The following is a 12,325-nucleotide window of genomic DNA, read 5'->3' on the forward strand; positions in this document are numbered from 1 at the left end:
TGTTGAAATGCAGGTTCTGATCGGTAGGCCTGGGATTCTGCATTTCTAATGGGCTCCCAGGTGACAAGGATGCTCCTGGCCCATGGACCAAATTTTGAGTGACAGGGGTCTAGAATACACACATTACAAATAGAGGGAAATACTCAACATGCATGCTTCTACCTTTGAAATACATTATTACATTAGGGTTATGTTTTAAAATGTAGTGTGATCTTAAAAAGTTGAGAAATATATATTTTAAGCTTGAAATTTCTTCAGTGAGCAGCAAACTGCCTTCCATATGTACCATTTTTAAATGCTGATTACTCCTTGAGAATAAGAGAAGCCTAATTTTGGAATATCATTAGGGTATCTATTGAAGTCTTGACTGCACATATTTAGCGTACTCCCTGGGAATTATATTTTAAGGACATTTTTCTATTAAATCATTGCATATGGAAGAAACTCAATATAATAGCTGATATTTACTTGGGTTCTTAATCAGAACATTGAGGTGTGTGATTTTCATGATTATGATTTTCATTGCAATTAAGTTGATGTTTTGTAGACAGTGAAATTACCATCTACTCCAAAAGATTGCAAAATAGAATTTAACCTTAGAGCCAATGCAGGGAAAACTTGTTTCTGCAGGTGCATTTTTGAAACTTCACCAGATAGCAGGAAAAAAGTGACAGAAGGATCACAGTTCAGCAGTATAACTTGTCTAGTTGGCAGCTTTGCGATCTAGGGCATAGGCATCGAGTTTTTGGCGTTCATGTCACCTGGTTTCTTTTTTTCTGTAGGCATGCCACCAGGACTACAGGGGCAGAGTGTCTCCTCCGGCAGCTCTGAGATCAAATCTGACGATGAGGGCGATGAGAATCTGCAAGACACGAAATCTTCCGAGGACAAGAAATTAGATGACGACAAGAAGGATATCAAATCAATTACTAGGTCAAGATCTAGGTAACAGTATATAATACTGTCGCTTCATTTAATTCCTTTATTGGACTTTGATGAAGTGAACAGAACAGGAAGAAACTATTCAGTTTTTTCCTGGCAGGTAAATCTACAGCTGAAAAGAAAATTAAAGGCCAAATCTAGAAGTACCAAAAGTATCCTTTAAGATACCTGTACTCTAGTGAAGCCTGAAATGTCTTTGCATTTATGAATTTGGACCCAGTGCTAACTACACACGCTAAAAAAAATTTGTAACTGATTCAAGTGCAAATGCTTTATTTTTAAAACTATACGTGTCCTACAAATTTGACCAGAAATGGTTTTTTTCTAAAATAATTCTAAAAAGAGATCATAGCCATGTTAAAAACTCAATTGGTATATGTGCAACTGTTACTTTTTTCTTACCTTTAAAGTAAGAAAATGGTGATTTCCCAGCTTTCTCCTAAACATGCTGATGTATATAAGAATAATACCTAGATTGCTAATTTTTTTCCTCCTGGATACTACTTTCTACAGAAAACACAACTACAGGAAAATAGCTTCTGGTTGGTTTGTTTTAAAATATCCGTTATCTTTAAATTAAAATCTATCTCCTTGTACTTTAATCTGGTAATCAGATGGGTTTTGAAGAACTTGTCACCATGTACTTCGCCTCAATTCCCTTGGGTTGTTTTTATTTGCAAAGTAAACTAACTGTACTGACACTACAGCATCCTTTTTAAAGCTGAGTTCTCAGTGTTCTATCTAATATCCTTTATGGATTAAGAACACATTGCCGTTTCATGTTGCCCTTATAGTTATTGAGATAAATTACATTACGTGTCCTGCCACAAGTTTCAAAAATGTGATCGCTTCTAGCTTACCCCTTCTCACTAACCTTGCAGAGTTTCCTGATTCTCAGCCACATTGGCAAGAAATCCCAAGGAGGGGATTTCACATCCTGAGTCAGTTCTTGGTAATTTAACTAGTGGCCATAACTTATGCATATTAATGGATTCTTTGAAGTTTCAGAACAACATTTTAACTTGCTATTGAGAAGCTTCTTGTTTTAAAAGGTCACTCTTGTGACATTTACTTACGTATGCCTCCAAAGCTGTGTCGTTAGGCAATGCTTTTCAAATCTAGGCAGTTTTATTTGCATAACCAATTTATTTATAAGTGAATAGCCAATTCTAATTAGTTATTAGCCTGAAAACCTTTGGAAGACAAGTTCCCATTTTCAAGCCCCCTTTGTGTAAGGCATGGCACATCTTTGATGTATAAAAATATTACCCAAATTTTTGGTGTCAGGACAGGCTCAGAAGAGACTTGACTTCATTCCCTCTGACTTATTACGTCCTATTTGCGTAGTGGGCTATAGGAGCGAGTTAATGGCAACCTTGATTTCCTTGGCATTGGCAGTGGTCATGGGGGGAGGAATCAGAGCAAGTGAAAAGCATGAGAAGGCGGAGAAAGGGGGCCTCTTCTGATTGCTTCAGCTGAGTTGTGTATCACCAGCACTCACCTGTGGTAGGCAGTGACATCTGGAAAGGCATAGAAGCTATGGGGAGAAGGTGTCTTACAGCAACTTTCTGTAGTGTCTTCCTCCTCCCCCCTAACTTCCACTCTTCACCCAAATGTCTTTGGCTACATACATCATCTTTATGTGCAACATGTACTTGCAACCCAAAAATGCCACTCCCCACTCCCATATTTGATTGATTAGAGCTTCTCCAGTGTAGTCGGTCCTTATTACAAGTTGGAAGTTACCCAGAGATTCTCCAGAATGGGAAGTCAGAGCCATCCATGTTCAGCCGGCATTCGCCACATGTATGTTGCATTCACGAGATAACTTCCCATGTCTTTCAGCTCTGAAATGACATAGTTAATCATCTTTGTTCTGTGAATATTTCAGATGTGTGAACCTTTACAGTAAAGGTTAACCTTCATGGTCCTATAGATTGACAATTTAATCTCTAGGCTAACATCATTACCAGGTGTCACTTCCAGACTGTTTCTTGTAATGGGGAGTCTATTGCTTTTTGGTGACATTTACTTCTTTTTTTATGTCTTTGATATCCAAAAAATTTTCTTGTTCATGTTAATTAACAATAGGCATCATTTGCTCTTTGTTCTGTTCTGCCTTCTTGAGACATCTTCCATATCTCTCTTTTTTTTATGATAGCCCTTGAAATATTTGAAACCTGCTGCCATGAAAACTTCCTCATCTGATGTCCTTTCCAGATGGCTTGTCATCCTATTTTCCTTCCATTAGAAAGTTTCTAATTTGTTACTGTGACACCCAGAAATGGACAGAACTGATCTGATCTTTTCAGTCTATATTAGGTCCCACTATCCCTCTGTTACAAATCATAGAATATATGGTTATCATGCCCAGAGATTAGCTTTTGGATTCATTTTTGACTCACAACAAGATCCTGGTCATTTATAATTGGTAGGTGTTTGGTTTTTGTATTATTTTGCATAGCTGATATCAATTCAGGTGTTCCCAGCTTGTCCTGAAAATCATAAATGTCTATAACAATAACAACCATAGAAATCATGTTATATTATAAACATGTTAAATATAAGCGTTATATTTAACACAGAGAGAAAAATGAGACTCAGATAGGGTAAGTGGATTGACCAGGCCTTCGAAGCAAGCTAATGGTGTCACCTGGGCAAAAACCCCACTGTCTCGACCCCATTGCTCTGATGTCTTAAATGTAGGACTTCTTCTTCTTACTCCTGTTAAGCTGCCTTGTGTTTATTTTGACCTATCGAAGTCTTTTTTCAGTCACTTATTTTCCCTAGGTTTAAGATGTCACGGTATGAAATGTTTTTAAAAGAAAATGTTAGGTCTAAACAGTCTTTCTGAACTGCGACCATGCAGTCTAGTCTACCTGTCAGCTGGCCAAGACCCACTTGCTGGGGTGTAATCGTATCTATAAAGCTTTGTTTTCCCCGGCTGCCCCCCTCCGCCCCCGTTAGTATTTGCGCACTCGGGGCCCTAACTTTAATGCAGAGCATCCTCACCTGTGTGGTTTAGCTTGAATGTCTTGGAGAAACCAGATATCTTTGTGTGTCAAGGACTGTCACAGCCGTCTCAATCAATCCCAAGGTCAAGTGGATATAAAAGTCTGCCAAGGACCTGGCTTGACATGGAAAAGTTTTCCCCGAAAACTCTGGAAGAAAACAACAGCAATGTAAGCGCCTTCTTTTCCCCCCACACCATTAGAAAATGCCGCCTCCCTTTCCGCCCGCAGCAATAACGATGACGAGGACCTGACGCCCGAGCAGAAGGCGGAGCGCGAGAAGGAGCGGAGGATGGCCAACAACGCCCGAGAGCGCCTGCGGGTCCGCGACATCAACGAGGCTTTCAAGGAGCTGGGCCGCATGGTGCAGCTCCACCTCAAGAGCGACAAGCCCCAGACCAAGCTCCTGATCCTCCACCAGGCCGTGGCTGTCATCCTCAGCCTGGAGCAGCAAGTGCGAGGTCAGTGCAGGGCGGGTGGCCTCGGCGCGGGGCCCGGGGGCAGCTGGCCGCAGGAGCAGGCCAAGGTGGACGCCTGGCCTTGGGTAGTAGCAGACAGTTGACTTTTAAGCATCATTCCCAGTAATTGTTTCAGTTGCAGATCGTGTCTCAGTCAATAAGGCAGACTCCTCTTCTCCTGGAATTAAGTTATAGGATGCTCTTAGGAGTAAGACTACATGGTGACTTTCCATACGTCCCATAAGTAATCAGAGCTTAGTTTATTGGCTCTACCAGCCTTTGGTACGCTGTAGAGTGGCTGTTCCGACTCACCGTGCAGTTCGGCTCCTAATAGTGACTGACCAGAAAGAATCACTGTAGTGCACGCTGGCTAAGTGTTCGTTCCTTCTGTAACGTCAAGACTGAGAAAAGGGGTCAAGCATGCAGAAGGATGCGTCACTGCCCTCTAGCAGAAGCTTTGGCATTAACTAAACGCCCTGTGCTTTAATCCCCCACAGAAAGGAATCTGAACCCAAAAGCCGCTTGTCTGAAAAGAAGGGAGGAAGAGAAGGTGTCCTCAGAGCCTCCCCCGCTCTCCTTGGCCGGCCCGCACCCTGGAATGGGAGATGCATCAAATCACATGGGACAGATGTAAAAGGGCAAGTTGGTTTTCAGCTATTTCTGAAATCATCCATTCATAACTCTCACTGGTGCATCAGCCATGAAAGTCCAATTTTACCCAAATTAACAGATAATTCTCTTTCTTGGAAAAAGAGTTCTTTTAGAAAAAAAAGTACTTCGATTATAAATGTACTAATTAATTTTTCTCTCTTTTTCCTTTCTCAGGTCCAAGTTGCCACATTGCTTCATTAAAACAAGAGACCACTTCCTTAACAGCTGTATTATCTTAAACCCACATAAACACTTCTCCTTAACCCCCTTTTTTGTAATATAAGACAAGTCTGAGTAGTTACGAATCACAGACGCAAGAGGTTTCAGCATTCCCAATTATCAAAAAACAGAAAAACAAACAAAAAAAAAAGAAAGAAAAAAGTGCAACTTGAGGGACAACTTTCTTTAACATATCATTCAGAATGTGCAAAGCAGTATGTACAGGCTGAGACGCAGCCCAGAGACTGAACGGCAATCTTTCCACACTGTGGAACAATGCATTTGTGCCTAAACTTCTTTTGGAAAAAAAAAATATAATTAATTTGTAAGTCTGAAAAAAATATTTAATTTAAAAAATTGTAAACTTGCAATAATGAAAAAGTGTACTTCTGAAGAAAACTACATGAACGTTTTTGTTGGTATTCAAGTCAGCTAGTGTTTATAATTACTGGATATTGAATAGGGGAAGCTCGGCTGCCCTAGTAACAAAACCAGCAAACGTCCTGATGACAACGAAGTGATGACATTAGCCATTCCTTAGGGTAGGAGGAACAGATGGATCTTATAGACCTATGACAAATATATATATAAATATATATATATAAATATATATTAAAAATTTAGTGACTATGGTAAGCTTTTGTTCATTTGTTTCAGACTTTTTTCTCCTGTAAAAAAATAGTACTGATTAACTTTTTTAAAAGAAAGATTTTACTGTAAATATGGATTTTTTTCTTTTTTTTTCTTTCTTTTCTTTCTTTCTTTTTTTTTTTTTTTTTTCTTTTCTTGGTCTTATTTCTGTCCCTTTCCCCGATTTGTTATTGTAACCTGTAGTGCCAACTCTGCTTCCGGAGGGGTAGTGCAGGATGAAACGCTGATGTTGCTTCTCATTCGTAAATAAGTAGAAAGTTGTTTCTCCAGTCTTTTGGGAACACAGGACTTAAAAGTCACATCATGTGTAGATATTACAAGCAGCATTACCAAGACATGGCAAAAAGAGTTTGTCTGAATTGTAATGTTGCATTTGTGACCCTATTCTGGGATTTTCAGAGGTACAAGGTTAGAATGCTACAATGTTACCACTGTGCCTTCCAATGTTTATATCATCGGAAACATAACATAATCAAAGTGGCTGTGATTTAACAAAATGATTAAAGTGTTACCTACCTGTGTAGCCGAAGTAGTGTGCAGTGAGGCATTTCTGAATACATGGTCAGATTTTTGGAAAAAAACAAAAACAAAAAAAACAAAGTTCAAAAACCGTCAAATGAGAAAATTGCAAGTAGTGTGACAGAGCTGATTGATTTTCTTGCTTTCTTGATTTTTTTTTTCAAAATGGGTTTACTAAAATGTAGATGACTTAACTGCCTCCTCCTTTGTCTGAAAAATGCCAATATTCAATCATCATGCAGCATTATAACAAGCCTTAGAAGTCCTAAAGCATTAAGTTGCACTTTTTTGAGGAGGGGTAGTGCAGTATTTCTCTGGCCAGTATGAATGAAGTTTATACTTAACATATTTGATAGAAACATAGATCAAGCTACGGCACAGCAACTCATCAGATAGCTAGCTTTGACGTCTGGGCACAATTGAACCAACTTCCATCGTGAATCTTTATAATGATTGACTTTGGTGTATAGTGCAGTAAACAAATAGTGCTCCTAGTTAAGTATTTGTCAGCATCCTTTTGTCTCTAACTTGTTTCTATTTTTACAGCCACACAATCTTGGCATGTATTAAGAAAAAAAAATCCCTGTTCAAGTAGTTTTTCCACCTATCAGCACTGAGTAAATGCCATAAATCCATTGAAATGGTCTAAATGTTCCATCTGTTCTCCTGTTTTGCCAGTTATATAGTAATGAACTACATTTGTAAATTTTATGCAACAAATGGCAAACGTATCATTATTTTGAAATTGTGTATGTAAAAGTTATATTTTTACATGTAGACTCTTGTTATTATGTGTTTTAATACATTGTATCAGTTTTTGTTTTTTTAAACTGTGTGGTTTAAAAAAGTCTCATTTAAATGAAATAGTGAGCTACAAGAATCTGAATTTTATGTTCATTTCTGAAAATGTAAGAACAAATAAGATAGTTACCACGTGGTCATCTTTTACAAACCCATAAACATTTTGATTAGCTGTGTGTGTGTTGAAAACTGTAAATATGTTCAGTAGCGATAAAACTAAAATACTTTGATTTGTTGATAAGTTCCTAAAATGTGGAGGTGGATTAAAACTTTAGGAGAATAGCAGAAATCAAACTTCATGAAAAGTTATTTGGGGGCTTTCCTGTGAAATGTATGAACAAAGACGCTCAAAGAAGGGCATGGAAGACAATAATGTATACTCTCCCCTCCTCCCTGAATAATGAAAACCATGTGTACTTGTTCCCTCAGTATGTTAAAGATTTCCTTTTAGTGGTACATTCTGCACTCATTTTGTATAGTCTACCAAGGCGGGTATCCCTAGGAATAATATTATATAGGAAGCAGGTATACTCTGATCACATTCAGGATAAGTGTATAGAAGAAAATATGGTGTTTACTCTTTGGGGAACTGGAAACACTCCCTGCATTGATGTACATTTTAAGAATGGCACTTTTGATACATGTTATCATAAAGGTGCTTAATAGAGCTGAATTAAAGTTTTTCAAATCTGTAAACAAAGCAAAAAAATTAAATTGTAGTCCTTTGATTATTTTTTAAATTGGTGCTTTATCTTTTGTTCTCACTCAAACGGAGTAGAAGCTGCAATTTATTGTTCACCAGCTTTGACGTATTCATTACTCGGTAATGTAATACCTCTATTGTTGAACTCCCTTTGAAAATAAGAGAAAAACTTTCTAACGGCCACCAAAAGCTGCTCGCTACGTTTTGCTTGGTGGAGAAACATGATCTGCACCTATCCGTATTAATTGGGTTGTATCCCCATTAAAAAAGAAAAAAAAAAAGGGAATGTGGCCTTTTTAGTGTGTTTTTTTCTTGTTGTTGTTTTGTAATTATCAAACCCAGGTAAGATATTGGTATCCTGCACTGGATTGTCGAATGAAATTTAGCAGAAGACAGGATTAAAGTACTATACAAAAATTTCATAAGGTCCATATACTACACACTCTCTCTCTCTCTCTCTCTCTCTATATATATATATGATGATACTTAGGCTGGGGGTCTCTTTAAGAAACTTGGACTTTAAAAGCAACTTGGAACAGTTGATCCACCTCCACATTCAAGTAATTTATGAATATGCAGAATAGGGATCTGTTCATCTAGAAATTTTTTACCATTTGTCTTCTGTGTAGCTGCAAGGAACACTAATGTTTATACAACTGTCAGTCCACCCAGTGGTGCAACTGGTTCTGATTCAGTCTTCCGATTCCTTTTTGTTTTTCACTTTTTCCTATTTCTTGATTATTTTTTTTTTATTTGTGATCTTTATTTTGATGAGGGGTTGGGGAGTGGGGAGGGAGTTGAACCAAGACTTGGGGTTAAGAGGATTTTCATCTTTGCATCCAACAGGCAGAATATGATCTGTGTCCAAAAGTGAACTTGAGTCAGGAATGAAACAATTTCAGCATAAACAAGCACAAAAATTTAGTCTGCTGGCTGACTGGAAGCAAAAAAGTCAAGATGGAATATGATGAATTCCAACACAATGGGGCACCAAGGCCTTTAGGCCTCTCTTTATTTTGCTTTGGTTTTGTTTGTTTTTCTTTAGAGACATGCTTTTTCTCATGGGACTTGAAGTGGACTCATCTTTGTGCAGTGCTGGTTTTGCCATACTCATTTCAAGTATTATAGACATATGTAATGGTGAAAATATATGAACTGTGGCCTTTTTCATTCTTGTTACTTGTGATGCAATTAAGTGAAGATAAGAAAAAAAAAAGCAGAGATTTACCATGTATCAGTGCCTGGCTTTTTGTTATAAAGCTTTGTTTGTCTAGTGCTCTTTTTGCTATAAAATAGACTGTAGTACACCCTAGTAGAAAAAAAAAAACTAAATTTAAAAATAAAAAATATATTTGGCTTATTTTTCGCAGGAGCAATCCTTTTATACCATGAATATTACAAAAAAAAAAACTTGTCAGATTCTGAATATTTCTTCTTTGTAGATTTTTGGAATCATTATGAGTAAAAGTTTGTTACTTTATTTTACTATTTAAAAGATGTTATTTTACCATGTGTTACCAAGATGAAACTGTATGGTAGCTTTTTTTGTTTGTTTTTTTTTTCTTTTTTTTTTTTTCTTTTTTTTTTTTTTTTAGTTGTAGGTCGCAGCGGGGAAATTTTTTGCGACTGTACACATAGCTGCAGCATTAAAAACTAAAAAAAAATTGTTAAAAAAAGAAAAAAAGGGAAAATATTTCAAAAAAAAAAGATAAAACAGTTACACCTTGTTTTCAATGTGTGGCTGAGTGCCTCGATTTTTTCATGTTTTTGGTGTATTTCTGATTTGTAGAAGTGTCTGAACAGGTTGTGTGCTGGAGTTCCTTCAAGACAAAAAATAAACCCAGCTTGGTCTAGGCCATTACCTGTTTCTCATCTGTAGTTATTCGATGAAGTCATGTACATGACCGTTCTGTAGCAATAAATGTGCCATTTTTATAAACTGTTTCTGACACTTGTTTCATTTCATTTTGCATTGTCCATATAGCTATGATTCTCTTCTGTAAGTAAAACTGCATCTATACTTCATTTTCCAAGTGTTGGAGGTATTGACAGCTTAACAAACAAAACATAAAAATAAAAAAATTACAAAAACAAATTGAAAAGCAAAGCACATGATTGATCAAGGAAGAGATGCCCTTAATGAAAATGGAACGGGATGCATGCAAAACAAAAAACTGTCTAGAGGATTTACTAATTGAAGGAAAATAATTAATGTGCGTGTAACACTGAAGCTATGCACTCGAAGAGCTCTGAACTGCACCAATGTTTTTGGTTGTGCTGCAGGTTGCTAAGTCAAGTCAGCCTTAACCTTTTGGATCAGTTGGTCGGCTGTTTGACAGAACATTCTCAACTAGATCTTTTCAGTCAAAAATCTAAGATGATTTATTTTGTATCACTTTGTTAAAAGCTGAATATTGTTAACCACAATTACTATTACACTGTATTTATACTTTCTCAAACTATCCCTACCCCCCTACCCCCGTCACTTCTGGTTGCCTCTATTGACTATTAATCCAGATGTAAACAACCAGATTTTTTTTTTCTAACTTGTACAAACTGACGTGTGTCACTTATTACGGGAGGAAAATATGTACAGATTAAAGTTATTCAGTGTTATGTACTGTAAGTTAATATTTTTGTAGAATGGACATCAACCTACTTTGCAAAACTTGGAGGCTGTTTCGACATTGCACTGTAGAAATGTGATGTATGCAGTGTAAAGGGAAACCCGCGGCAGAAGAGCACAGCATAACAGAATGTTCTAATTGAGTATGTGGTATTTGGGGATGTCTCCAGTATTGCTCTTGTATTCTTTCTAATGGGATTTAGTGACTAGTTTACCTGAAGGAAAATGTTACAACGCCATTTGGTTCACATGTGAAGTGCCCTCCATAGCCAAATGTTGGGAATTTTTTTTTTCTTTTTGGTTGGATTGTTAGCAGATATTTAAATTTTATGAAATTTCCAAAGATTTTGGTTGATAACCCCCTTTTACCTTCTAAATGATTTGAGATGTTCTTATGTTCTTACTGTGTGTTTTAAATATATATAAAAGAGCCACAAGCATTTAGTCTTTTAGTATTATATTTGATCATATAACCACTACTAAAAAGGGGTCATGAACCTGGGTACCCCTATAGTGTCTCTTACACAGTCTATTAACATTGTTTTAAAGGACCACATAATAAGGTACATCAAACTTAGACCTTGGTTCACTTTCAAAGGGAAGTTAAATTGCTGGAGAAACCAAAATATTATCCAAAAGTTAAGATCCCAGTAATGTTAGAAATGAAACAGAGAAGAGTATCCATAGGACTTGAAATAGGGAATCATTTTTAGTCTTATAATTGGATCCATTCATTTAAAAGCAAGTGAATGAAATTTGTATTCTCAGGTTCAGTTGTAGACTGCCTTTCTCTTGATGAATATCCTGAGAGATTTCATGTGCACGCCTCTTTAAGGAAGACTTTGAAAACAAAAAGAACTACTGCACTTCTTAGAGTCACATCACCCCAGGGTCATACATTTAAATTTCACTTGAGACTCTTCATGCTCTGCCAGCCAGAAGATCTCTTTTTCCCTAAGGCACGCTTCTGCTTCAAACTAGTTACAAGTGCACATTCTCACTGGTCATGGCCTGTGTTATAAAGAAACATGGCCAGTTTTAAAAGGACTAGAAGGGCAAGAAGAGCCAGAGTGGCTTGGTATTCCTGAGAGATCATTTAAGTCGAGAAGGTTGATGTACAAATGTGCCTGCAGTGAAAATCCACAAGTCTCCAGGAAGACTCAATGGCACAGCTAGGAGAAAACGCTAGTTACAAGCACGTGTGCATTGAGGTGCAGCCCTGGGTAGATGCTGGGTGCGGTAGAGACTAAAGTTCACATCAGCCAGCCAGACAATGTCTAGGTATTTATATGAAGTGCTAGACATTAAGATTACTGAATCTATACGTAAGTATAACAAGTGCCTTATTGTTTAGGGTTTGGGGGGTTTTTTTGTTTGTTTTGCTATGGAAAGGTGAATATCTAATCCATTTTTGATTTGTAGACCCTTGGAAGATGAATGAAACCACTCCATAGTAAAAAAGCACATATATGAAATGACACATTTAGCTTTTAAGGAATCGACAAGTCTCTCTGGAATCTAGGCATGAGTATTTGTTCATGGGTCGAGTTAAAATCTGGTGTGAGGTAATGAAAGTGTCAGCGCTTGGAAAAGGGAGAGAACCAACCCGTTGATGGAGATGGCGGAGCCTAACCAGCATTCGACTGGTGTCTGGCTTCCCTAGGTAAAAGAAAGACCCTTTGTGTAACACAGAAAATAGCAGGGTCCTCATTCACCTCTGTTACACTATATTAAAAGTCGAATG

At 37.4% G+C, this 12,325-nt stretch overlaps 1 protein-coding gene across 14 annotated transcripts in view; it reads left to right on the forward strand.

Annotated features, from left to right (window-relative positions):
* The window catches only part of TCF4 (transcription factor 4), a 348,000-nt gene extending 337,429 nt beyond the window's left edge, over positions 1-10,571 (forward strand). For 10 of the 14 annotated variants that reach the window (XM_012745438.3, XM_012745444.3, XM_012745439.3 and 7 more), the window contains 4 exons: positions 783-945; positions 4,185-4,414; positions 4,909-5,049; positions 5,237-10,571. In XM_012745438.3, the coding sequence (XP_012600892.1) occupies positions 783-945; positions 4,185-4,414; positions 4,909-5,045 (530 nt within the window). In that variant the 3' untranslated portion in view covers positions 5,046-5,049; positions 5,237-10,571. The remainder of the gene's footprint in view (positions 1-782; positions 946-4,184; positions 4,415-4,908; positions 5,050-5,236) is intronic. The other 4 variants (XM_012745443.3, XM_012745441.3, XM_012745458.3 and 1 more) reach the window with 1 other exon arrangement.
* The last annotated feature ends 1,754 nt before the right edge of the window (positions 10,572-12,325 follow it).

This window comes from Microcebus murinus, chromosome 17 (assembly GCF_040939455.1).
Source record: "Microcebus murinus isolate Inina chromosome 17, M.murinus_Inina_mat1.0, whole genome shotgun sequence".
Lineage (NCBI taxonomy): Eukaryota > Metazoa > Chordata > Mammalia > Primates > Cheirogaleidae > Microcebus > Microcebus murinus.